General features: G+C 40.9%; 1 protein-coding gene across 2 annotated transcripts in view; it reads right to left on the bottom strand.

Annotated features, from left to right (window-relative positions):
• Positions 1 to 26,589, bottom strand: part of PEX5L (peroxisomal biogenesis factor 5 like) — a 66,409-nt gene that overhangs the window by 29,807 nt on the left and 10,013 nt on the right. Inside the window, exons 3-6 of one of the 2 annotated variants that reach the window (XM_065410676.1) lie at positions 16,885 to 16,996; positions 11,631 to 11,840; positions 8,181 to 8,307; positions 7,461 to 7,557 (exon numbers count right to left, since the gene is read on the bottom strand). In XM_065410676.1, coding sequence (XP_065266748.1) covers positions 7,461 to 7,557; positions 8,181 to 8,307; positions 11,631 to 11,840; positions 16,885 to 16,996 — 546 coding nt within the window. The remainder of the gene's footprint in view (positions 1 to 7,460; positions 7,558 to 8,180; positions 8,308 to 11,630; positions 11,841 to 16,884; positions 16,997 to 26,589) is intronic. The other variant, XM_065410677.1, reaches the window with a different exon arrangement.

Genomic DNA, 26,589 nt, shown 5'->3' on the forward strand with positions numbered 1-26,589 from the left:
TAAATCAGAGTGAATAAATGAAGACTCGGCACACCACTTCTGAAAGGTTGCCGACCCCTGCTCTATGGTGACCCATGGCTGGGCTGGGATCTCAATGGCTGCTGCAGTATTAAGGCAAAGGATAAGAACCCAGGACATCTGGCTTCTGCTTCCACTTTTAGCACCAACCTCCCATGTTGAGCTAGTTGGAAAATCTTATTTTTTTCCCAGAAATTTCCAAACCTGCATTTCATTAGTGATGGGGGGAAAGGGACCAGGAATGGAGAGCTGGCAGACATACCAAGGAGCAGAGTTCTGCTGTGGCTTTCTCTAACGGGGAAAGGGCATACTGGAGAAGTGGCCAGTGGGTCTGCACACAATGTGGTCCATAAAGTCAGTACTCTATGTTGGGAGGTAGGTGCAATAGCTGCCCACTATCTACTGCCTTTGGGGTAGAATGTCTTATTCCCCCGTACCAATCATTTTGTGCACATTTTTCTGCACTTGCTCTCTGTTTACATGGGGTATGTGCTGTTGGTGAGAGGAGTAAATAATAGACTAATTTTGTGGTCTCTCTTCAAAGTAATGGGCCTGTTCCATTCCTGGTGTAACTTTCTTGATCTCATTAGAGTTACTGGCACACCAAATATGGATCCACCTGCCCCATTTTTCTTACTGGTAGACACCAGACCACCTTATGCAGTCCCTGACAAACATTCTAAATAGTGATGCACAGAACTCCTGATGTGAATTGTGAGTTATAAATGTTTTAGGTTTAATTCTGATCTCCCTTACGTCAGTGTAAATCAGTAGTAATTCCAATGAGGCCCACGGAATTTCAACAGTAAAAGTGGTGTGATTAGGGTGACCAGATGTCCTGATTTTATAGGGACAGCTCCGATTTTTGGGTCTTTTTCTTATATAGGTTCCTATTACCTTCCCACCCCCGTCCCGATTTTTCACATTTGCTGTCTGGTCATCCTAGGTGTCAGAATCAGACCCAATTTCCAAGAGTGGGCACTTATGTCCAGGGCTGGCTCCAGCTTTTCTCCTGCCCCAAGCAGAAAAAAAAAAAAAAAAGGCGATTGGCGGCACTTCGGCAGCAGCTCAATCGTGCTGCTTCATTCTTCTGCAGCAATTCGGCAGCGGGTCCTTCACTCCCTCTCTTCCTCTTCGGCGGCACTTCGGTGGCAGCTCAAAGAGGAAGAGAGGGACTGAGGGACCCGCCGCTGAATTGCCGCTGAAGACCCGGAGGTGCTGCCCCAATACCAGACAGAGTGCCGCCCCTTTCTATTGGTCGCCCCAAGCACCTGCTTCCTTCGCTGGTGCCTGGAGCCGGCCCTGCTTATGTCAGGGTTTCGCTAGTCAGTCTTTGGATGAGTAAATCAGCACATAGAGAGCTCCAATATCCAATGTTTAGGGCAGGCGAGGCCAAAGTTTGAAAATTGAGTTTATTGGGTTATTGAATAAGCAGACCATGTACCATTTGAAATTAAATATATTAAAAATATTCTGTTTGCAGTTCTCATCATTGAGGAGAAAACTAAATTGTAAAAAGACCAAATTCTGTAGAACATTTCCAGGCAGATAAATTCACAAGTGGGAATCTGCTAAGGTAGCTGGCACCAAAAAAACTTGGCGCTACAGAGCTTCAAAAGCTAAAATTGGGTAGCATATGACAGGAGTAGAATACTGAGAAGGAAGAAGTCCACAAACCATGACTGCCCCAATGTTGTTGTGTATTCTGACCTTCAGATACATTTAAAAAAACAAAACAATAAACCTCCCAAAAGGTGCCATTGTGACTTTTATTAACATTGCTCTGTTAATTGAAATTCTGCTATATGCAGGACTTTCTGTTTGTAAAGAAAATGGAATAGCTCTACAATAACTTCAAGCACAGAAAACACGAGCCGTTCTTTTAGAGAGCATCTGCTCCACACTGGGGATGGAAGCTAGCATGCTTGGAACTGTCAGAGATGGACAGTGAAGTGCATTAAGGTGATTCTCTCAGGAGTTGCAGATGGCGAACAGTAGCAAATTTGACAAGTTAAAACCTCCAGTGTATGGCTGGACCATGTTGCATATGCATGGGGTGACCTTTAATATGAAGGTCAAGATCTGTGGTGGATAAACATTGGCAAGTGTATCATCTAGTAAAAGCCACAATAAGGTTTATTTTACCACAAGAGTATTCAGACCTTTGTGATGGTAGAGGGGTGGTGGCTGTTAAGGGACCTGCAAAGAGGTAGAGAACTTTTCACCTACTGGTGGCAACCTGACCCATGTTGGCACTGACTGAAACTAATTAATGTTTGGTGGACTCAGTCCAGTTCTTTGTAGAACACTGTTTGCATCACACACACAGAGCACTTCTTGTCAGTGTCAACTGAGAAACTCAGGACTGAATGTGTAGTGTCCTGCATGGAGCTTGGAGAGATGAGCACAGGTTGCAGGAGGGAAATTTGGAGGAGGCAGCAGGACCCCTGTCTGTGAGCATACGGCTCCAGCTGCAGCATCTGTAAATAGTTCTCTTAATAAAGAGCCAATCTAGTTTTACAAGCATGGAGTCCTTTCATGTTATTACCCAGCACATGGGACACGGAACAGAATGGGCCAGGGAGATTAAACTACTCTGAGTGGTCCCTCCACAGTCACTTTGGTGCTATTATAAAGTATTGGAGCTCTTAATTGTTTCAGAAAAAGAGCAGCCACAGAAAGGGCTAAAATGCCTTTCCACCATATCTTCTTTTATTGGGGATAATTTTCCACGTGTGAATATGAGGAGGCTTTTTGCAACACTTATGGAAATATGCTTTGTAACAAAGCTCCGTGGCTGTCACTGGCCATCAGTTCAGTAATGTTTCTTGACCACACTAGAGTATGACTCAAGATGAAAAAATTTCCACTTATCAGGAATAATCAACACAGGGCATTGGGTCAGCAACTCTAGCTTTATCTCCCTTTTATGTTGGCAAAGTCAATTCAACCTTTTCTTATTTTGATGTTACAGCCATTTTACTTTTATGGAAACTAGTCTAACTGAATATGTGCAGCATAAAAATGGATTTTTTTTTTTGCTTCTGCAGGTACTTTGCTTGAAGATTAATAGGAAACAGATGCAAAACTACAGCCTCTGTAAACTAAATTTGCAACTGTTCTTACAGAATGCCACACATTACAAATTCTGTGAATGTCTGCTTGATTTATACACACCCAGGATACACATAAGCTTCCTGCCAGTGAAACCTGCTAAACTGAAGAATACTCTCCTAAAAGAGGGCATGGATGCACTTAAAGCTAGACTGGCCAAAGCATCAGACAACATACGGTACTATGCAGGGAAATGAACTACACAACCTAGCAGGTCTTCTCCATCGCTAACGTGTCAATCTAGCGTATAAAATATAAAGAAGAAGAAGGTGTCATTCTATTAGAATTAGTGCTAATTTAAACAGGAGAATAATTTCAGATTTTGCAGTTAGGTGAAAATTGGTAAGGAAAAGAAGGAACATCTGAAGAGTAAAGCACAGAATAGGTGACAGGAGAACAGGGTTCTATTTTCTGCTCTGCCACATATGTCTTGTGTGACCTGGGACAAGTCACTCAGTGGCTCTGTGCCTCATCTGTGAAATGCAGATATTAATACCCACCTGACATGGGTGTTGCAAAGCATTTTGAGATCCCGGGATAGAAGGTGCTATATAAGGGGAAATTATTGCTATTAACTGTATTATCTGTGTCCTTGTACCCCCACCCATGCTCTGACCTGGATAGAATAGTGAAATTGCGCAACTGAGAGCTCAAAAACCAGCAAATGCCAAATGAAGGTTGTATGTTCAACCTCTCCTCTGTCCCTTTGCATGTATGCATTACCGTATAACATTTAATTAAGCATTGCCAGAAAGCCCTGTCCAACACACCTTACAAGGGTACTCCTCCGAGGAGGTGTAGAGCCTAAATTTAGAACTAAGTCCACCATTGCTGAGCTCTTTCTCCAGTACAACTTATTGTTCCACTGGAGAGGCTGCTACACACATCGGTGGATATGCTTATAAGCACTGAAGTACGGATTCCTCCTTATATTCCTTAGAAGTTCTTCAGCTATGGAGACTTCAGTTTGGACAGGAGAGTTGGGGAAAAGGAAGCTTTTTAGGATCCTCATAGCACCTCCTCATTATCAATAATAATAGGAAGCTAATAGGAAAAGGAAGCTTGAGGGGGCAAAGGAATCATTAGGGGAAGGGGACTTATAGGGCCCAGGAACTAAAGGAGATTAGGGCGAGGGACACTACAGCTACAATGTACAACAGCAGTCTCTCTCTCTCTCCCCCCCTCTGCACTACAAGGTGTCATGGCCAAATCCTGCCTTCAGCTACGACAGCGCAATCTCCTTGAAATCAAGGGGTTACATCTACCCAGATTCTGCCCTCAGCTATACCCATTCAACCCCGTTGCTTTCCAAGCTATTGAATAAGTGGATATGAGGACAGAATTTGATTCTAAGCATCCAATTCATTTTTAAAGTAAAAAATCTGTTCACCTGCTCGGTCAACAAATTTTTCACCGTTTTTTCATTATTATTAGGTACTGAGTGAACTGTATAGGATTCCAGAATGCTGAAAAGCTCAGAATTGAGTATCTGAGTTTGGCTCCTTTTCATGTTTGCTGGGCTGGGCATTAGCTGGGTTAGGAAATGGCTTGGCTGCATGACTTTTGAGACACTCAGCACTGTATTTAGAAGAATGATTTAGGCTAGAGGTCTGAAGTGTTCTGACATCATTTCTCTGCACATTGGAATTTTCCGTCCTTCTCTTCCCCCTTCTCCTTTGCTTTCATTATCTCTCTCCAACCTGCTTCTGCACATTCATTTCTGCTTTAAAAAAACAGCTCCATCTGGAATGGGCGTACTGCCTTTAAGGGACTGGAAATACTATACTAGGATCCCAGATTGACAACGAAGATGGTATAAGGATCCTAAAATGAGGATTCCATTTCCTTAAATCATAAGCAGTAAGAGAAGTAAAATATAAATGAATGGATCCTTGCAGCACAGCGACATTTAGCGTTTCTTCAGCAGTAATTTAGCGGGGGATGTAAAGAATATAATTTGCACTGATGTCTTTGAGCAACTCATTGGGGGAGGAGATTCTTGGGACAGCGGTATGAAGGAGGTAAATGGACTCATTCTTGTGAATGATGTTAGTTATTTTAAATCCGTCTGTTCTGTGGAACAGGACAGGAGCTTTCTTCTTTATGTATGACTCAATTCTTTTCTTCTCCCATGTCAGTGAGTTTCCCTCATTCTGTCTCTTCCCATTCTCCCAGTCACTTTCATTCTGCCTTTTGACTACTCTTCCAGTCACTTACTTTTCAAATCTTGTGGTCTGATTCTCAGGGCCATTAGGCCCTTTGTGCTGCTCCCCACTTCCTTGGAAATGTCAGAGTAGATCCAAACTAAGCTTGCCTACCTGGAGGATGGGTGGTCACAAACTGAACATATGAACTACTGGTGATTATTGTTATTGTTTGTTTTCACTAGCACCCACAATATGCTAGGCAACCTCCAAACACAGAAGAAGGCCCAGTCCATCTCCAAAGACCTTACAAGATGAAAGGCAAACAGCCAGATGAAGCGTAGGGGAGCAGGGCATAATATATAACTAAAGAAATCCAGGTGGTAATTAGCCTTATTAGGCAATATGTTATAATAACCCTACAGAATAGAAATGAGGAGGCAGATCCTCAGCTGGTGTCAATTGCCACAGCTCCACTGACTTCCGCTGAACTCTGACAATTTACACCAGCCGGTGATGTGCCCAGCTGTATGCAGTGTTCATGTTTAGCCCTAAGGTCTAAAATTGCCTCTCTCTCTCACTTCAGGCCTTGTTGGAAATACACCTCTACCCCGATATAACGCTGTCCTTGGGAGCCAAAAAAATCTTACCGCGTTATAAGTGAAACCGCGTTATATCGAACTTGCTTTGATCCGCCAGAGTGCGCAGTCCCGCCCCCCCGGAGCACTGCTTTACCGCGTTCTATCCGAATTCGCGTTATATCGGGTCGCGTTATATTGGGGTAGAGGTGTCGTTTTGTTTTGTTTTTTAAATAGGCCTCTTTCACTTATTCATGTTCTTGAGCTTATGGCTGATTCTGAATGTTCCTCACTGTGTTAGCAAATCCAGTGTAATTCTTTTATTTTTATTTTTTATGTTTGTAAAGGAAAAATGATTCACTTATTGGATTATATTAAGTGTGAGAGGTTTAAAGTGCTCACAAAGGATAAAATGGCTGAATTTTATCCACAGGCTATTACCAGCGACAAAAATGATTTAAGTAAAAGAACCTAAAATCATACAATTTAAGAAAAGGGCTGGCAATATGTGGTTTGATTGTAACACATAACAACTCTACTGTGCTACTGATTTTTTTTTTTTTAGTGTGCCAACAAATACTCAGCAATGTCTGGCTTTTTGCAGAATATTAATGGAAAGTCACTGTGTTGAAATAACTAGTGTTTTTCCAAAGGCCCCTTTTCTTGATATGCCAACAATTTTCCTAATAATGTTCAAGGAGCTTTACTTGAAGTTCAATGAATGTTTAAAAAAAAAAAAAGAGAGAGAGAAAGCAACAGCAGATCCCACAGAACAAGAACAAAAAGTCAACTCTTTGAAGAGCAGCTCTAACAAAATACCTTCTCCAAAACTCTCCAAAAAACACATTCATCCCTAAGTCCTCTGTTCAGATAGATAGGCCTTTGCAACATAGTGAAAAGCAAAAAACTGGGGCTGTTTCAATCCAAAAGAGAGAGAATTCCGAATTTGCTGCTATATTTCATAAGAGCATGATCAGAAACAAGGAAAAGTTAAGTTAGAAACCTACCCCACCACTCGTTACTTATTTTGGTTTATGCTTTTAACGTAAATGATTGATTCTTGAAATCTGTTGATTCTCCCCAAATCACTTTTAATTATTGCACTCTATTTGCTGCTCCTGAGCAGAATGTTATAAGATGATGATGGTTATTTTGTAACTATGAAATTCCTCAATCCATAGGGAATGGTGCATTTTTATTGGAGTTTCAATAGTAATTATTTATCTAATTATTTTTCTTATTTATCAGCACCATTATCATTATTCAGAAGGTGAGAGTCATAGCTTGGATGATAGTCATGCATCAATTCTCCACTTCTACTGGAATATACTTCTGAGGAGATTTATAAATTAAGAAGCATTAGCCCCAGGCTACCACGCTCATTCACTGAAGTAATGAACACTGAGATGCTAATGTATTTCAAATACATATAATCTGCTTTTGTAATGTAATGCAGTATGTGAAGATTTAGCTGCATAATTCTCATTGAGTTAACTGATGACATTGAAAACACCCCATTTACAGTTCTCTTGATAGTGAAGAGTAACACAATGAAACAATACCTGCTTGGCTTATTTGTGTAACTGGACCTAATAAAATCACTTACCTGTGTTGCAGGTACTAATTCTAAATCTGATGCTGAATTGGACTCCAAGGCACTTTTGACACTAGTCAGCTCAGACTGCGATCTGTTCTCTGTAGACCTATAAATAACGCATTTACATATTCATTATTGTACACCAAGAAACTATATCTAACAGTTTAATAAATACATCATGACTAATTGGGTTAATTTTGTTAGCTGAGTAGTTTTTAATTGGTGGATACTGATAGTGCACTGACTCTTCTTCCTTCTTGGTTCTGTCCGTTACACATTTCAGCCCCATGCAAACAATGATCAACACAACCTGTCCTCATAGAAGAGATCTGGGGTATGATTTGCCATTATACAGGTTAAGCCAATGGAGTTACATTGTCATGGACCTAGTATAATGAAGTGGAGAATCAGGCGCACAGCAGTGTTCTCTCTATTTTATAGCAAGGTAAACAGAGGCACAGAAAGCCACTGAGGGAGTCAAAGTGTGAGTAAGGATCAGCACTCCAGAGCACCAGGCTCCCAGTCCCTTATTCAGACCATGCCTGTCTCCCCTTGCCCAGTAGCCTAATTTTCTTCCTTTCTAAGTTCTACAAGTGATAATGCAGAAATGAAACACACTGGGCCAAATTCAGCCCTTGTGTGAGTGAGTGAAACTCAAGTGGAAATCTCCGAGCAAAGTTGGCAGTGATGTAAACGGTGGTGTAAAATTGGTGTGGGTGCATGTTTTACCATAAAAGCTCTTTTGATGGAGCTCTAGATGATGAAGATTTTCGTTCTATAGCTGAATGACCCTTGCCGTTCCTCTCTCCATGAAACTTCACTTCATCCCATTTCTCGAGCTGTGTCTGAATATTTACTGGAAAAAAATGAATCTTTTACGGAACCTAATTCAGAAAACATTATGTCTACAGCTCCATGTAATGGTGGTGAGGAAACTGCACCTCTAAATCACTAAAATCCTATGATGATTGGAAAGCATATGTTTTAGATGGGGCCCAATCCTTTAGGGCAGTTGAAATTCCTGGGAAAAATTGACATATTCGAGAACCAGCAGTAAGTTACCTAAATCTTGATTTTCATAGTCACTAAAATTTTAAGATCCTTCAGGAAATCAGTGGGACTGTGCTTGAACTCAGTTATTGCTAAGGCTGTGATTCTTTCACGGAGGTTGCGGAAGTCACGGATTCCGTGACTTTCCGCGACCTCTGTGACTTCCGCAGCGGCTGGTGTGGCTGAGTTTCGGGCCGCCCAAGCTGCTGGCCCCAGGGCCAGCGGCTCGGGTGCCCCTCAGCTAGCTGCACTGGTCGCCGCTGGAGCGACCTGGGGCCAGCTGCTCTTGCAGTCTCCAGGGCCAGCCACACCAGCTGCTGCTGCTCTGGCGGCCCTGGGCAGCTGACTATGGGGACTGCACAAGCGGTGGCTGGTGCGGCTGGTCCTGGGGGCAGCCCCAGGGAGTGTCTGAGCAGTGGTCCCCGGGGCTGCCCCAGGGCCAGCTGCATCAGCTGCTGCTCTGGCGGCCCTGGGCAGCTGGCTCCAGGGACTGTGGGAACAGCGGCCGGTGTGGCTGACTCCAGGGGGGGCGCCCAAGCAGCAGTCCTGGGGGTGCCCTGGGGACCGCCCGAGCAGCAGCAGTCCCAGGGCGGCTGGACACCATCTGGAGAGCAGTCCCTGGGAGCAGCGGCTGGGGGGCAGTCAACCCCCAGCACTGGAGCAGGGCCCCCCCCGGAGCAGTGGGGCCCCAGAAGTAGAGATTTAGTCATGGGTATTTTTGGTAAAAGTCATGGACAGGTCACGGACGCTGAATTTTTATTTATTGTCTGAGACCTGTCCATGAGTTTTACTAAAATCTTAGTAAATCTTAGACTAAATCTTAGCCTTAGTTATTTCAATGTAAATTATATACATTGGAGGGATTGTGGCAGCTTCTTGGCTGTTTTGGTTATTTTTAACCTGTAGATTGTGGGCCAGATTTTGAAAATCCAGCCTCCCTTTTAGCACCTGCAATTTATGGGTACAAATGGTTATGGAGGCAATTAAATCATTTAGTCACATGTCTGAAATTATTTTCAAGTTTATTAAGGTCCTCAGACATCCAGATAACAACTTGAACTAACCTAGACAAATTACAGGGGTAATAAATAAAAAAACAATAAAATATAAGATTGGAGGCTGAAAGCCTCTTGAACATCAGGGTCTTTTAAAGATCTACCCTGATGGAAAGAAACGCTGTTATCTTCAGACAGATAACATTCCGCTTGTCAATTTTTCTCTTGTGGTTGGAAATGATTCAGGTTTGGGACAGTTTGGAAGGAAATGACCTGAATTTAACTTTAAAAAAAATCATTATCCTGCCAAATGTTATCCAGTGATGAGATTTTGATAATCTATATGAATACTGTGCTTGGGCCAAGAATGGAACTCTCACTTGCCACTGCTTTTCTGGGACTGATGTGTTTAGGCAAAGTAGGGTGACCAGACAGCAAATGTGAAAAATCTGGACGGGGGTGAGGGGTAATAGGAGCCTATATAAGAAAAAATCGGGACTGTCCCTATAAAATAGGGACATCTGGTCACCCTAAGGCAAAGCAGTGTGTTACAAGTACAGTAGGCATTTGTAATATTTGCTGATTTTAAAGGAAGGTCTAAAATGGGCCTGGCTGGTTTGAGAGCTGTGTCTTGCTCTAACTTCTAATAATATCCCCAGGTGATGACCTGGTTGTTTTTTAATTAGGATTTTTTTTCTAACTTCTATTCATCGATTTTCAAAACCTTTCTCGAGAGAGAGTTCAGTGATCCAGGATGCACACTTATGGTTACTCTTTTGCACATACATTGACCCATTACTAGGAGTGGCTTACATTACCCAGCACAGAAGAAGTATTTAAGATAATATTTTTAAAGACACTGCCCTCTTCCTATCCTTTACCAGTATTTAACATGTATTGCTCCAGTCCTTCACCTGGATCCCTTTCCGCTTTAGTGTAACGTCTTTTCCACCACACACACTAGTCTCTCTGTATATAATCCTGGGAGACCACACCTAGAATACTGCATTCAGTCTTGGCAATTCATTACCAGAAAACAACAGGGTGGGGTTTTCAAAAATATCTAAGTGAGTTAGTCAGTTTTAACTAGGCACCTATCAATAGGAGTTAGGCACCTAACTCATTCAGGTGCTTTTGAAGATCCCACCCAGAGACAATCTGGAAAGAGTTTTGAGAAAGTTGCCCCCCCAATGATTTTACTTAAGTTCTGAGAGCTTATCTCACAAGAAGCATTGCTCACCATTTATAAGTTATTGGTTTATATTTAATTAAAACTTGGCATTTGTAAGCCTCTCTCTGGTAGCTACCCTCTTGTTGATTAAAAGCGAATATGAAATGTTTAGTGAGAGAGAGTATGCCAGAGATGATAAATTACTTTCAAACCAGCCCCGCTTGGAACTGTATTATCCTAATGGCCGTCTGATCAACATTGCAAAGTGAGTTTGTGGCCAGAGCCCAGCTCCTAATAGATAAGTGTCCACATCATAAAAGTGACCTCACAATTGACACCGAGGGTATGTCTAAACTGCAATTAAAAACCTGCGGCTGGCCTGTGCCAGCTGACTTGGGCTTGTGGGGCTCATGCTCAGCAGCTGTTTAATTGCGGTGTAGACATTTGGGCTTGGGTTGGGGACTGGGCTCTAGAACCTGTGAGTTTGGAGGCTGCAGCCTTAGCCTGAATGTCTACACCTCAGTTAAACATCCCCTTATCCTGAGCCCCACGAGCCTGAGTCATCTGGCATGGGTCAGCTGCAGGTGTCTAATTGCAGTGTAGACATACCCTGAGTGGCACCTTGGAAAAAGAATGATTGATTTTATTTGCATTTAACAGCTCCCCTCCACTATAAAAACACTTTACCTTCTATGATTCTTACCAAGACATTCCATTGTACGGGCCAGCTTCTCCATTGCCCTGCACCCCGTGTAGTCATTTACACCAGCGCACATCGAGAGTAAAGTGGGTATAAAATGCTACTAAATCACAATTTACTTGCACTATGCAGTGGTGTAACTGTCTACAGAAGGTGCATGGCGATGAGAAGATGGCCCAGGGTGCTATTCTGTGATAGCAGCAAGGAGCAATTGGTAAAGTTAAGCATGGCTGAGTGGCACTGATGAAATAACCAGCTCTTACCTAAATCTAATGATGACTTCTCTGGCGCTCTCCCAATCTGGACCTTCTGCTCAGCATCCACATTTATAAGGTCTGAGTTGTCTGTCTTCTTTCTGTGGGTTGAAGCCTTTAAGTTTTCACCTCTTGATGCATTCTCTGACTTCTTTGTCTTGCTTTGGGTTTGTAAGACAGGTTCACTCAGATCCAAGAGATCCAGACCGGTTGATAATACTATCAGAGATGCAAAATGTTAGAACTCAGTATTGAGCTCAGTTTTAATTTATTTGATTAGATTTTTCTTTTAAATTTGTTTTAATTGACTAAGGCAAAATTGAGTTAAATTAAACACATTTGTATTTGACACAGTAGATGTTACATGGTTACTGGGTAAGGACTATGACCAAGATTTTGAAAAGTGACTAGTGATTTTTGGGTGCCTTGTTTTTTTAGATGCTGGTCTTGAGTCACCTTTAAAAGGGCCTGATTTTCAGAAAGGCCCTTTTAAGTTGTTTCAAGTTGGCAGCAGAAATCACTAGTAATTTTTGAAAGTCTTAGCCCAGAGTTTCCCACATGATCTGGTTGTCCCAGTATTATGCAATTTGGCTCTGAGAGAGGATTAGGACCAGTCTCACCAGTTTAAAGTACTGAAAGCAATTAAAACCCATCTGAGTACCAGCTATTTAAGAGATTACTACTGTGTTGTGCTCTATTAGGGAGATGATTATAGACTAAATCAGCTTTACCTGACAGCTTGCAATCATTTTGTGTTCAGAGGTAGGTTTTCAAAGACGCATGTGAGGAGTTAGCGGAATGATTCACACTGACTCTAGCCAATCGCTTTGAAAACATTCCCTTCACAATTCTCCCAGTGAAAAATAACTCTGAGACAATCCATGCTTGCCTTACTCATGCAGCTCATCCGAATGAGGTCTCTGGGACTGTTCATATGGGTAAGGCAAGGAGGATTTGGCCTCCATATTTACAGAGTTTTAGGGAGGATATTTCAAAACAATCTATGAGATTTGGATGCTCAGTTCCCACTAAACTTTAACAAGAGATTGGCATAGAAATCCTTTAGGCACCTCTGAAAATATCAGTCTAAAATGTGTTAAATACCGTAATTAGTTTTTTGGACACTGCAAGAAACACACACCAAGCTAAACTGTTAATGATATTCTTATTAAAGGGCCATTGCCAATATAAAAATCACAGTTGTCTGAAATTTTTTTTACCTACTCACTGATACAAGTAACATATAAGATTATTTTAACAGACATTAAAAAACATATTTTTCTCTCTTTTCCAGTTTTTTTAGTTGATGTATTTGACAGCACTCTCTTTATATTCAGTTGCACTGTTTTCCTTTGGAGTCGCTCAATTTCCCCTTTTGTTTATGTGAATCTTCCACATAAGAGGAGAGAGAATTTTTTTTTCAGAAATAGATAAATGTGATTGTAAAGCAACAAAAACTGGCAGGGGTATTTTGGGGCAGGCATAGCACCTATAATTACTTTACTTTTTTTTTTTAATGAATGCTGCTCTTTTAACTACCTGCAGTACCTACAGTCATTCCTGTAACATATTTGTCTGTGCTAAAAGAAAAACTATTATTCAGTTTCATTTAATTCAATGTTTCATTTTCTATTGAAAGCTGCATACTGCTTGGGTTACACATTAATTAGAACTGAAAATAATTATCCTCAGCTCTAATAAAGGAATTAGGGATTCTAACAGTTTGAGTTTATATGAATTTTAATCTTTCATTTCACTGAAATCTTGAAGCTGCTAATTTTTATGTATTTTCCTGCAATTTAACTTTTTTTAAAAAACTGTTTTTATCAATTTAACAATTCCATGCAGATAAAATACACCTAACAACTGACATCAGTGCAAAAAGAAATACAACAATAAATCCTCTGTTTGCAGTAGAATAATGGGAAGGGACAGCACCATAAATCACTAAAAAACCAACATATCATGTGAAAGCAGTCCAATATTTTCAAAAAGGTCTCAAAAGATGTTATCTGCAATTATAATTATTTTAATTGTTGACTACTTATTACATATTAAGCACCCTTTACTTTTCTTCGATGTACAAGGATGATATAAGCAGATATATTTCAGATTTCCAAAAGTCCATATGCTAAACTGACTGCATTCAAAGTATCACTTTTAATCCTCTAATTGCACATAACGAATTCCAAGGTTAAAGGAGGAAAGGAATAAACAAACAGCTTCCCAGAAGTTCACCAGGTGCATGAAAGCATGGGTTGATAATTGAAGACACTTATAGTTCCTACAGGTCAGAGTTGCTTCTGGTGTATACTTTTCTGCTGCTGACCAAGGTTCTTTTGTTACACCTGTTAGTTGTCTGTAAATTTTCAGGCATTCCTTGTCTGTTGGCTTTGACACATTCGTGGAAGGCAGCTCATATTAGATCAGTTTCCCATTTGTCTCAAAATATTCATTAATTTATAGTCACTACTGTAGCATTCACCACCATAGTTTTCTACTGCATCATACATGGCAACACGGCACCTCCTATTCATACAACGCACTACAAACGTTACTATGTTGAAACCTTGGGTGGGGTTTCTGCCTTCTTCTTAACTGCATTTGTTTTTTTAGTAGTGACATTTGTACAAGCATGAGCTTAGATTTGGCTAATGTTTTCTTGAGCATGTGTAAGAAGCAGAAGTGTGGGTAGGCTGGGAAGTCAACATGAATTATGTATGATCATCGTCAATATTTTCAAAGGCATTACAAAGACTTCAGAGATCCCTCAGCTGAATCCCCTTCCTAATATGCAGGATCTCCTGCCCAGCTTACTGGGCTTGGAAGGGTTCATATAGCCCAACAGCACATGTTGCAGCGTAGCTTTTTTGGGGGATACCCATGATATGTAGTCTTAACCAGTGAATTAAGAAAGATTCTTTGTAATTTATTATGTTTGTACATTACCTAGCATAGTAGGGCCCAACCTGGTGGTGTCTTTTCAGTGCTAGAATTTTAAATAATAATCCTGCCTTAATTCTGAATGTCCTTGCTTTTGATGGCTTAGTTTCAGACTCAGCGTTATTTCAGCAACCTTTACGATTCAGTTTTCCAAAGCCCAGGATGAAGTCTTAAGTTGTTGCTTTTTCATCTTCTAAGTCTTGACTCAGTGAATTCGGTTTTGACTTTGGAATTCTAAAAGTATTTGGGGTATGGTGTGTTTGATATCATAACTGAGTAGGGAAGTACCAAGTAAGGAAGGGGTGAGGTAATGAAAACAAGAAATATCTTGGAAGAAGCCAAACATTCATTGCTGGTGATTGGTTGAGGGAATCTGACATGATGAAAGAGGAGGTGTAGTCCTGCAGTGGCCTACTCTTATGGTGCATTAGTGTAATATCGCTGCCAGTCCTGCTTATGGTGAGCATTTTTTCCCCTCACAGCTCTGAAGCTGTTAAAACATACTGAAGCAAATTGTCAGCCCAGTTAGCATATAAATATATGTACAGTTGTGTGCCTAATCTGTAGGCACAATTGCCCTCATTGCCTTTGAAAATTAGATAACTGCAAACACAAATATATCAGGTACCTGATTTGGACATACAGATGCCAGTTGCCATGTGAAACATGCACATAATTTGTGTGCACAATACTGCAAGTGTCATCTGTCTGAAACTCTTTCTCAATGTGAAAAATTCATTCATAAGTGGAATCCAAAGCAAGATGTATGAACACAAATTAGAATTCTCCACTTGGCCATTCCAATGGCTTGTAACAAGCCAAGCTGTTTTATGAAATATTTATAAAATATAGTAGTTGTGTTGACTACATTGTCCCTCAACTGATTGATTAATTTACTTTGTTTAACCTTTATACATTGCAAGTGGCATATTACCTCTGAACATACCACTGAACAGCAACACTAAAATCTTAAAAACCAATCCTGCAAGACAGTATACTTTTCTTAATTTTGAGTGCTTTCAGGATTACCAGATCATTTTTATTACTTGCTCTATCTTATTGAAACACAAGGCAAATCAGAAATTTATTACATTCTTTCAATAGCAAAGCTCCTGAGCTCAGCTGCAGGTTTTCTCTTCTTTTCACAGTGGGAAGGGGATAACATTTTAGTATCTCTTTTTTTTCTCCCCAAGTTTTCAGTAAAGCAAGTCTGTACGTAATAAAGAATTAGTGGCAGGAAGACCAGTGTGGTTTTGACAAGCAGAAATGGAGTAATATTTGGCTCATGTTTTTCATAAAGGAACTTTTTTCATTTACAGAAACACCTAATGCTCCATTATGTCCAATAAAGTAGGGAAGTAAAACCCTGTTCTATAATTTAGGTCAGTGTAAATGCTAGGGTAAGAAAAAACTATACAAGAAGAGGTTTCAATGATAATGAGCCTTCGAAACAAACTTGGCAGTAGTAGCACTGGTATTAGACAGAATACTGTTCATCAGGAGTTTTGTCACAATTTAGATGAACATATATATATTTTTGTCATTAACTGAAATTCACTTCAGCCTAGCATAATCAGTGGAGAGATTTTTGTGGGGATGTGATGGCCACCATCTAGGCATGAACTGCTACAGCTTGAACTAGGACAGTAACAGACTCACATCTTCCATTGATCAGACACAGAGGGGGATCTGTAACATACACTCACCAATGGGATTACAAAGGCACTCTGTACTTGGGAAGAATCTTACTTCACAACTGGAATGGCCATATTCATTACACAAGCCCAGTGGTGAAGACTGCATTGTAGACTAGATGAACTTTATAGAAGTAAGATAATATCTAGACAAGGCCATGAACCATTACTTAAGCCTTTATCAAAAACCATTAACTCCAGACTTAGGAAGTTTCGATAAAACAAGAGCTAGATGCAACCCACCCATGGTTAAGTTTTTGCAAAAGAAAAGCCAGGCTGAGGAGTTACCAAACCAAAATCACTTTCCCAGTGGACTAAAATCAGAGCTGCGTATCTCAACCCCTAACTCTGAAGCTTTGGTATAATTTGAGACCTGGATCCTAACAACCACAGGTTTAAGTTTTGATTTTACAAAACCAAAGCGTGACCAACAAGGTTTTGCTACTCCCAGATTAATCCATTTGTAATTTACTACAACTCGGTTTTGTAAAAATAATTAATAATGAATCTTGTTTGATTTTAAAAAAAAGAAACTAATATGTTATCTGGCAAAAAGTACAATAAATAAGCTAAAATTAAAATTAATTATCTTCCTTTAATGAGTGATGATAAAGAAAATTAGTTACCAGCTGTATTTGATGTTACTGGTCTGGCAATGGCTTCTGGTTTGGTTTCACAGAGAAAGTCATCAATGGAGGGGCTCAAGAGGGGTCTGCTTTCTTGTTGCTCATTCACCAGCTGGCAACAGAAAAACACAAGGGTCAAAGAACTTTGTTGAGATGCAAAATCTAAAGAAATTAAATTCATCCTTACAACAGAATGTGGCTAGTTTCTGCTTGTGGGAGAAGAGAGACTCCAGCGATTGTCACCTTTTTCTAAAGTACAGGCAGCGTTGGGGCTAAACATAGACTTTTAACGGCTCTTTCTGAACGTCTTAAAATTATGCTCAAATTTCATAAGCCATCTGTCTTGGTAAAGTACCAAGATGGTTCTTCTATAACAATTGTTACATGCTATTGATTATAGGCCTAATTAATGAATACCTGGTGGCATGAATTTCACCTTTATATCATCTGGGTGGGAATGACCAATCAATGTTGATTCATTGAGGTGCATGGGAGGCATCCTTTTTCCACTAATAACTCACACATGCAGAACTTTAACACAATTTATATTAGAAAATACGCATTAGCCCCTTCAATGTAACCTGTTACATGAGACACTTCTGTGGAATGCAAGAACATATGAATGACATAGCGCGAACTCTGTGGAGTTTATGAACCTTTTGAATTGGTTTTTGGCTGTGTAGGGATTATAAATCTACTCTGCAGTTTGAACTCTTTGCTCCTGTAATTTTCATTGCATGAGTTTGGTGTTTTTTAAGGAAGATTCAATTCAGATTTTCTGCCAGCTAAAGGCAAACCTGTGGTACTGCACAAATTAGGGATAAAAGAATCCAATTATTGTCCCTGTGCTGCAGTTGACTCTCTGCTGTTCTCTTTGCGGCATCAGGGCCTCTGCAGACACAACTGGGTGCCCTTTTGATGGTATGGTTTGACTTTATTTTATCTTTAAGAATGTTTTTTCCTCTGTTCCTTTTATCTCAGTCTCTTTCTTCCCCATTTTCACCCTTGCTTTCACCCCCCCCCTTGCTCTCTCCCTCTTCTATTCTCCCTTTTTCAAAAGTTTTTATTAAGTGGCACATGAACCCCACCATATTTTTAACATGAGATGACCTTTCAAGCCCAGGATGTTTGGATGGTTCAGAATTGGCTAAAAGGCATTTTCTCATTCTTATATGACCTCTGTCAACAGCCGCCCTGAAAGTTAGTGACTATTAGATAATGTATAAAAAACCCTCTGATGTGCGTCAGCACCTACCCGGACAACAGAATCTCAAATTATTAAGAGTAGCAGAACCACTCAGCTTCACCGTTCTTATAAGGCTTGATTCTACACCCCTAAAGTGCTCAGCAATTTGCAAGACACAGTACTTCACAAAGTGATAGGTTGGAGCTGATGAGATATGGGGGAGCATGTCCATTTCTGTGAAGAGTCAAATTTTCAAAGTGGCCCCCACATGTGAGCATGTATGTTTGGCGTGTGCACCCACTCATATGCTCAGGATCCTACATTTGTGCACTCAAAGTAGACGTACATAATGAAAGAGGTTAGTGAGATAAGTGCCCAATTTGTGTGTGCCAATGGGTGCATGGGGAAATTTAGATGCTGGTTTGAAGATTTGGCAATAACAGATTCCCATGCACTAGAATCCTGATATTTGTATAGTCAAATTACAAGTGCACCTTACAAGAGAAGTAATCATATGGTTTTCATCAATGTTTTCCAAATTATTCACTCAATGGAATTTAGGGATCAAAGTCTAATGCCACATTCTTCTTTTTTGAACACATATACAAGTAATTTCCGAATTTAGGTGAATGTCTGCACTTGATCTGGAAACTGCATTTATTCCAGATGCTGATCTTTGATCTTCATTACTGCTGGATCTGTCTGTACACATATTTTCTAGAGCTACATTTCTAGCAAATATTGTTGGTGTGTCAGACATGTCTCTACATAACTGCACGTTCCACTTATGTGATTTTAAGTTTACCAGGTATAATATACTCCTAGTCATTTCTAGTGGGGGGAAACCAGCTTGGATGCTGTGAATATTTTAAGGCTCTCCTTCTTCTTTTTAATGATTTAACAGCCCCCAGAAATCATCGGTCATGATCATCAAGTAGGCCTCTATCCTTTCTTCCCTCTTGCATTTATGGATCCCATTGTAGGATCACCAAGAGCTTTTCTGCAGGGCTTTTGCAATGCTGAAGATCGGTGCCCTAGGAAACAAAAAGCCCAACCAGAAGATTGTCAGAGCTCCCAGGTCAATGGGATCTTCCAAGGTGTATTTGTGATATGCTAGGGTTCTCAGAAAAGTCCTATAGAATTTGATAGGAAGGAAACTATAGGTTTCTAAAAAATCTATAGGATTTAATAGTAAATGCTAATATTTCTGTAATTTTTTAACCATCCTATAGAATAGGATTATAATACACCATTAAATTATATAGGATGGTTTAAAAATGTTATTACATTCTCTGGAACTTTACCTTTAAGGGAAATATGGAAGTTGGGGGTTAAGGAAGGGGATATTGAGAGTCATGGGAATGGAGACAGTCAAAATTGCCAGTTGGGAGGGGCATAGGTTGATAGGAGAGGAGCTTAATGCTGAGGAGTTGGGAAGGAAGGATGGCAGTGGAAATTTGGGGAAGCAGCTATGGCAATGTTGAGAATCAGAATGGGGAGAAAAGAGAGGATTCTAATCCGAATGGATCCGAGTCTCTCAAAAGGTTCAGGTGTGGTTTGGGGATGATTAAGAGTTGAGACATATTGTTTCCCCCCCACACACACACAGTTGGCTGGTTCCCACATTCCAAGTCAGTTCTTTGTTTTTCTTACAACAAGGCAACTGTCATTCACTAGGATGATATTAGTGATGTGATGGAGGGGCAGCTCAGAAGCCCCTTGTTAAAATTCTGCTACCAAAATGAAGGAAAACTGAGGATTATCTCTCCTACCACTGTCCTCTGCAATTAGTATATTTCCAGCAAATGCACTTGATCTAACTGTTTGCCAAGTTGTGTTGCCTCTCTCCTGAGTTTTGGGCATTTTTGTTTAGTTGGAAAAACAAATATGTCCCTCATCTTTTTGCTCTTTCCCTCTGTGACACGTACACTGATTTCCTTAAGGGTTAAAATCTTGTGGGAGCTCCTTATAATAAAAATTGCTCACTGGATCAACTCTCAACTGAAAGATCTGGGCTCAAAACAGTCTAGCTAACACAACCATGATAAGTGTCTACTAATTCTTGCAGCTTAATAAATACAGACTACATATGGCCCAGTAATACAACATATCAGCAACACAGCAATTATTTAGCAGTGGGGAAGGTATTTCATGACATATCAGACTCTTCAACTATAAGGAATCCCACATGGTGACTCTTTTGCCCTTGATAAGCTAGTATAGGAGTAGACTTCTGACTACACTGAGAAGTATGCCATGCAATTTGGTAAGGCCCCCTCTCTCACATCTTGTTTATATAATTTGCATTCCATTGCTTCCACATGTGTTGGGCCAAATTCATGCCTGATCTAATTCCACTGACTTCAAAGTTACACCAGTGTTCTGAAACATTCATATCCATAGTTTAGTATTAATGATGATTTATGGTTCACTGGCACCTTCCATCGAGGCTCTCAGAATACTTTAAAACATTAATGAACTAAGCCTCATAACACTACTGAGGTAAAGCTAGAGAAGTATTGCTCCCACAATATATATATGAGAAAAGTGAGGAAAAGAGAAATTGAGTGAGTTGACCAAGGTCATGCAATAATTTATGTGGCAGAACAGGAAGTATAACCCAGATCTTCTGAATTCCATTCCTATGCTTTAACAACTAGACAATACACTCTTATTATACTGTAGTATTATAGGATAATAGGGGACAGTATAATACGCTCCAGTATTATGTATTTGCCAGTAATGCAAAAACTACATTTATAGAGCAGTGTGTAATCATTAATTGATTTATGAATCCCAACTGAACTAGTGGGTGCCACAAATTCAGTGCCCTGACAGCTACATTTTGCTTTCCAAAATCTCATTTAATTGAAACATAGCCTCAATTGAAAGATGTCTACAAACTTGTCTAGTATGCTACTTCCTTATTGACTTCACATCTGAGGAGGCTCCACAATAACATAAAATATTCCTTCTAAATTGAAATGAATTTCATGCACATTTATCTGACTTATGCTATCAGACACTAGACTAGAAAAACGTGTGTTTTTCCCCCACAAGGAATTCTTTTCTCCAAAATGTGCTTGCTTTTGTTATTCCACTGTCATAATCATGACTGAGGGTGTGGGTATTCATATTTTTGGGAAGGTAGTGGGTGGTACAAATATCTGTCTGGAGGCAGACATCAGCCCCTCTAATGTACTGTATAACTCACTTATCTTTAGCTCTGATCTGAGATGAGAAATTAGTCCTTTGTAAAGAGAGTCTAGGTTCCTGATGTGGCGCTTTTGCCTTTCTTTGTCCCATTATGTACTGGCAACTGTATATGCCCCCATTCAGTATACAACATATGCAGTTTCATAGTGCACAGATGGAATCCACTGATTTCCATTTTACGACTCGCTATCATTCACCACATTCAGATACTCTTGCCAATCTTGCTATACTAACTGCCATAATGTCCAGCAGGACTCTGGCTTGTGGGGCTTGGAGAACTGCTATGGTTTGTGCCATCATTCCCATCTGCAAGTGTACGGTAATATTTTATATAGCTACCAAGTGCGTTTATTGAATTTACTGGTTTTCTGTCACTTGTCAAGGAGCGATAGCGCTCCTTGAGTCTAGACTCTCTCGCTTCCTGACTTCCTATATTTTCCCCTCTGATCACTTTCTTCACCCTTAACTTCAGCTTTACTCTCTCTGACCCAGGGACAACTTGGTGCCACCTGGCAGAGGGCATGGGGTGCATAGGCTTGTACAGGGATCCCTTGGGTTAGATATATGCATAATGGTTCACCAAAGGTTGGTATGTCAAGTCTCTACCAAGAGCCAGTAGCCCACTTGTCATCGTAATCATTGCAAAATGTGTATGCAGGTAATATTTAAGAGTTGTGTCTCTATACTGATATAGGTTCTTAAGGTCTTGGAGTTGACAGGTCACCAGGAGGTGATGTACTTCAGAAAAATTCCTTTTACCTATCTCCCTGTCTGCCCGTTTGTGTATTGTATGTCTCACAATGTATGCCTATTTGCAAAGTTAGCCAAGGCTAAATAAGAGACTGTGAAGTCTACAAGAAAGGAAATCTACAGGATGAAACAAACAGTAGGAGGTGATGTGTTTATGAATAAAGACATACATCTGGTATATCTTGGGGTACAAGAAAACAAACAGGATCCTTCACTTAGGAGGCAACTGACACTTGCTTGTCTCATTAAAAGAGTGTCACAGCCAACCTGGCTGTAAAGCATAGCAAGAATTTTGGGTAAGCAATATTCTAATGTCTGCTAGAGTATCTGCTTAATTAAGTTTAGGCTCTAGAATGCATGTTATAATTTTTTTATATGTTACCATTTGTTTCCAATACTTCTACTTGCTACTACTTGAATCTCTGTTTTGTTAAATAAACAAATACATTTATAGTGAAACTAACTATAAGTGCTGTGTGTTAAGTGGAGCAGTGACCTGAGGCGGAACTGGTAAGCTGTGTTTCTTTGGAAGCAGTGAATCTGGAAACAGTGAATCTGTGAATACTGCAAGTGTCGTGTGGACCAGGTGGATGCTTGGAGGGCTCGAGGGTTGGGGTGTGCCAAACTGCAGAGTAACAGTGGGTCTGAGATTCTTATAGGAGAGTGCTTGTGTTGCCAGTGGCGGGTGGAGCTGAGGAACTGACTGATGGCAGGCACAGATAAGGCTTCCTCCTGCTAAGGGCAGGCAGCAGTGAGGTGCCTCTCAGCCCTGGGAAGTGACGCACTCTCCTTGTACCATATTTCCCTGCAATTACTCCTCCCTGCCAACGGGAGCTGCTTTGGGCTGTGGTTACAAGAGCAGCCAGGCGGCCCCTCTGCCTCCCCCCTGACTGCTCTGGCCCAGACTCTTGCTGCTCGCTTGCAGCCTGCGTGGCACTCTGAGCTGTGGTGAGGGCGGGCTGAGGAGCAAGAGGATGCACTGGCCGCCTCAGTGCCTTGCCACCAGGGTAGGTGTGAGGCCAGTGGAGGGTGACAGGGTGGGGTTGAGGGCTGGGATGGGGCTCAGGGGGAACAGGGTCTAGTGACAATGGGCAAGGGTTGAAAGGATGGATAGGATGGGGTCAGAGGCTAAACTGGGTGGGATAGGACCTGAACATGGCTAGCTGAATGGAGAGGGGGGCTAATGTGGAGGAGGGGCAGGACGAGGGACTTTGCCGTAACTCTCCCATCTAACGCTAGCCACCACCAGGCTCCCTCACTCACCCAGAGACCCCCAGGCTGCTCTAGGCTCTACCCCCACCACCAACCCCTGGCTTTTCCATCCACACTCCACCACATCTCTCTCACCTTGTAGTGGTGCCCAGCCCAGATTCACTCCAGTACTCCTGCCTGGACTGCTCCAGCTCTCCCACTCCCAACAAAGCCTCATCCACAGGCCCATCCCATCCTGTAAAGACACCCCCTTAGATACATTCCACTATCCCCCGCCACGCTCCATCCTTCCCAGCAAGCTCCCTGCAGGCTCCTCCAGTTACTCCTGGCTCCTCCCCAAACCCAGGGAATACTGGCTGTCACCACTCCTGGGGACCCCATGAGGGGAATCAGTGAAGCATCATCACTGACTGGAAATGTCCCATACTGAGCTATATAAAACTGGCAGCTATGCTGCCCTCTAAAAATATTCCCAGTTCTGTTCTTTCTGTAGCCTTTGGTTCTTGCTTTTGATATAGGATCCTCTTGTGAGTCTAGTGGCATCAGACTTATATTGTACAGTGCCTGATGAGAATGTAAAGGTGGCAGGATCTTGTATATCAAAACAATTGGCTGTGCCTCGCTGACAACGTACAGTTTACTGAAACTGCAATAAAAAGAGTTTTAAAACATCCAGGCAGCAACCAATCAAAAATATAGGTATAATAAGGCCCTGTTTGTTGAGGAAATGCTCAAATCTGAGAGTGCCAGAAGGCCTGTAGGTAGATGAACCCTGGGAACTTCCCATATCCACAGGTAAATTACCAGTGTAAAGACCAGCTTCTTATCAATAGTCAGACGTTTGCAGGAAGAAATGACATTTAGCCTGCACAATCTGCCTTTGGATCAATGGCTACTACTATCTTATTTACCTTGTTCCCAAAACAACCAGAATTACATCACAGGTGAAATGGTGGCCACCAATAATTTAGAGCTGACAGCAGATAGGTGTGTGTGTTTAGGATTCCAACAGATACAATAATGGGCATTTAAATTCACATGTCTAATGTAGTGTGTAACGTATCTACTGTGCAAAGGTATTTTGTTTCCGCTCTACAGTATCTCCTAACTCTTTCTTTTTTTCCAGACCTTGAAACTCCTTTTATATTCAAAGTCAATGTGCAGTGACAGTGAGTTGTCGGTTATGTTATAATCCTTAAATGTTGAGATGTGTCCCCTTTCTAGTTATGTTGGTCACTTGCTTTAGATTCTTTCTACAGTGGAGTTTTTTTTCTTCCAGATGAATAGATGTGTTCTGCTTCCTTTCAAACTGTTTTAGATCAATATGAATTACACATTCTTTCATTTCTTCTCTTTTTATTCAGTGCTGTGTCTTAATTGTAGAGATTTGCATTTTCCGTAGAAGAAATCAAAACTCCGGAGGAGGTGTTTTTCTTCTTTATAATGAGTTTTTACAGCCCAGAGAACATTTACTGAAATATCTGGTACATTTCTTTGGGAACTCTTAACTATGCTGTTGACAAAGACAAAGTGCTTTCTTTGTTTGCACCATGTACCTTTCTTCAAACCTTCCGGTACTCACTTATCTAAACTCAGCATAGATGAAGCCAGCTTCCTTTCATAGTTCCTTTAATTTCCTAAACTACTGGAGCTGATTCCTTATGCCAGCAATCGTGTTTAGAACCTATGTTTGTAAACTTTACATTACAACTATTCTGTTTGGAGACCACCCTCATTAAAGGAGATGAGTAGCTTTGTGGATTAGAGCAGGGGTTCTCATACGTTTTCATAGCCTGAACCACATTAAATAGAGATCAATTCCTCTCCCATTCGCAACTGCACAGATTTACCCCTTCCCTTTAGTAATTCTAGAGCAGCCCAGAGGCAACTACAGCAATTCCTTACAAAATATTAGGGAAGTATTTAATTTATTTAGACTCTTTTGATGTGACTCAGCAGCTGAAAATGTGAGATCCAGCACCATGGGGCCAGCCAGCCTTCTACAAACCACCAGCAAATGCTCAGTGGCTCACCAGTGGTGCACGGATGAGTTTGAGAACCTTTGTGCTAGAGACTTATATATCTCTACGGACTATCTCAGATGGACAGGAGATATAATCGCGTCTCAATTTGGAGGAATGATACACTGGCACTGGAGAATTTTTCTTGGAGCTAATCCTCCTACTCTTCAGCCTAAAGGTCCATGTTATGTCTAACCACCGAATCAGTATGAAGAATGTGAAGATGGAGAAGAGAGGACTAAACCGTGGCAAAAATACCTTGTCCTATTGTAGAATGTACCTTTTTGTAAAGATCAGACAATACTGGCCAATCTTCAGCTGTGCTGAAAACTCTCGAAAGTCAAGGTCCCAAATAACAAAAATCTCTTTAAACCATACCCTTGCAGTATTTTGGCTGTGCAAATGTATGGATATAAGAGAGACTGTCCACTCGTAGTATTTACATACATGGGTTTAGTTACATTTTTAGAAGCTAAAGAGATATTTATTCACTTCTATTTTTGTTTATACACACACACCAAAGCAGTTGATAGTTTGTGGGCACATTAAGCCTAATGACACAGCTAAATATCCATATAGGATGTCTTTGAAACAAGTAGTTTGTGTCTAAACACTACAACAACCTTGCAGCTCATCAAAGGATAGACTGTTTTTCCTACCAAAAAAATTGTTTTCCTGTAAATCTTTTTCTAAAACAATTACATTTCCTTAATTTCTATTCTCTGCAAATTAGAGTATATGGGCCCGATTCTCATTTATACTAAGGCTACTTTACACTGCTCTGGCTGTATAAAAGCACCTTAAAATGGATGCAAATTAAACCGCTTTAAGACCACTGTACACAGCCTGAGTGGTGTAAAGGGGCTTTGGTGTAAATGAAAATCTGGCATATATTGCTTAGGGAGCCCTTGCGGCAAAAAAGCACAGATAATATAGTCTTAATTGAAATCTGATTCAACAATTGTCATTGTCTCAGAATTGTCTATGGAATGGATCATCTCATCTGCTCTACTTTTTGCAGTGCAGGGTCAGAAAGAAGCAGAGGAGCTCAGTTCACCATTTCCCTGAACCTTGTGCAGTCAGTTACACCAGTGAAAAGTGGGTGGTAAACACTACTGTTCTGATTTGGTGCCATTTTACACCCATTTTTCACTGTGGTCTGGTGTAAATAACTACACAAGGTACAGACTGACAGTGAATCTAGCCCATGGATGTTATGCTTCCATGGGGAATGAGATGCCATAGAAATAACAAAAGGGTCCAGTTCCTCCATCTGAATGTCACGGTTTACAGTGGATGCCATGAAATCGTAGGGCTTTC

The sequence above is a fragment of the Emys orbicularis genome, chromosome 9 (assembly GCF_028017835.1).
Source record: "Emys orbicularis isolate rEmyOrb1 chromosome 9, rEmyOrb1.hap1, whole genome shotgun sequence".
In the NCBI taxonomy this organism is placed as follows: domain Eukaryota; kingdom Metazoa; phylum Chordata; order Testudines; family Emydidae; genus Emys; species Emys orbicularis.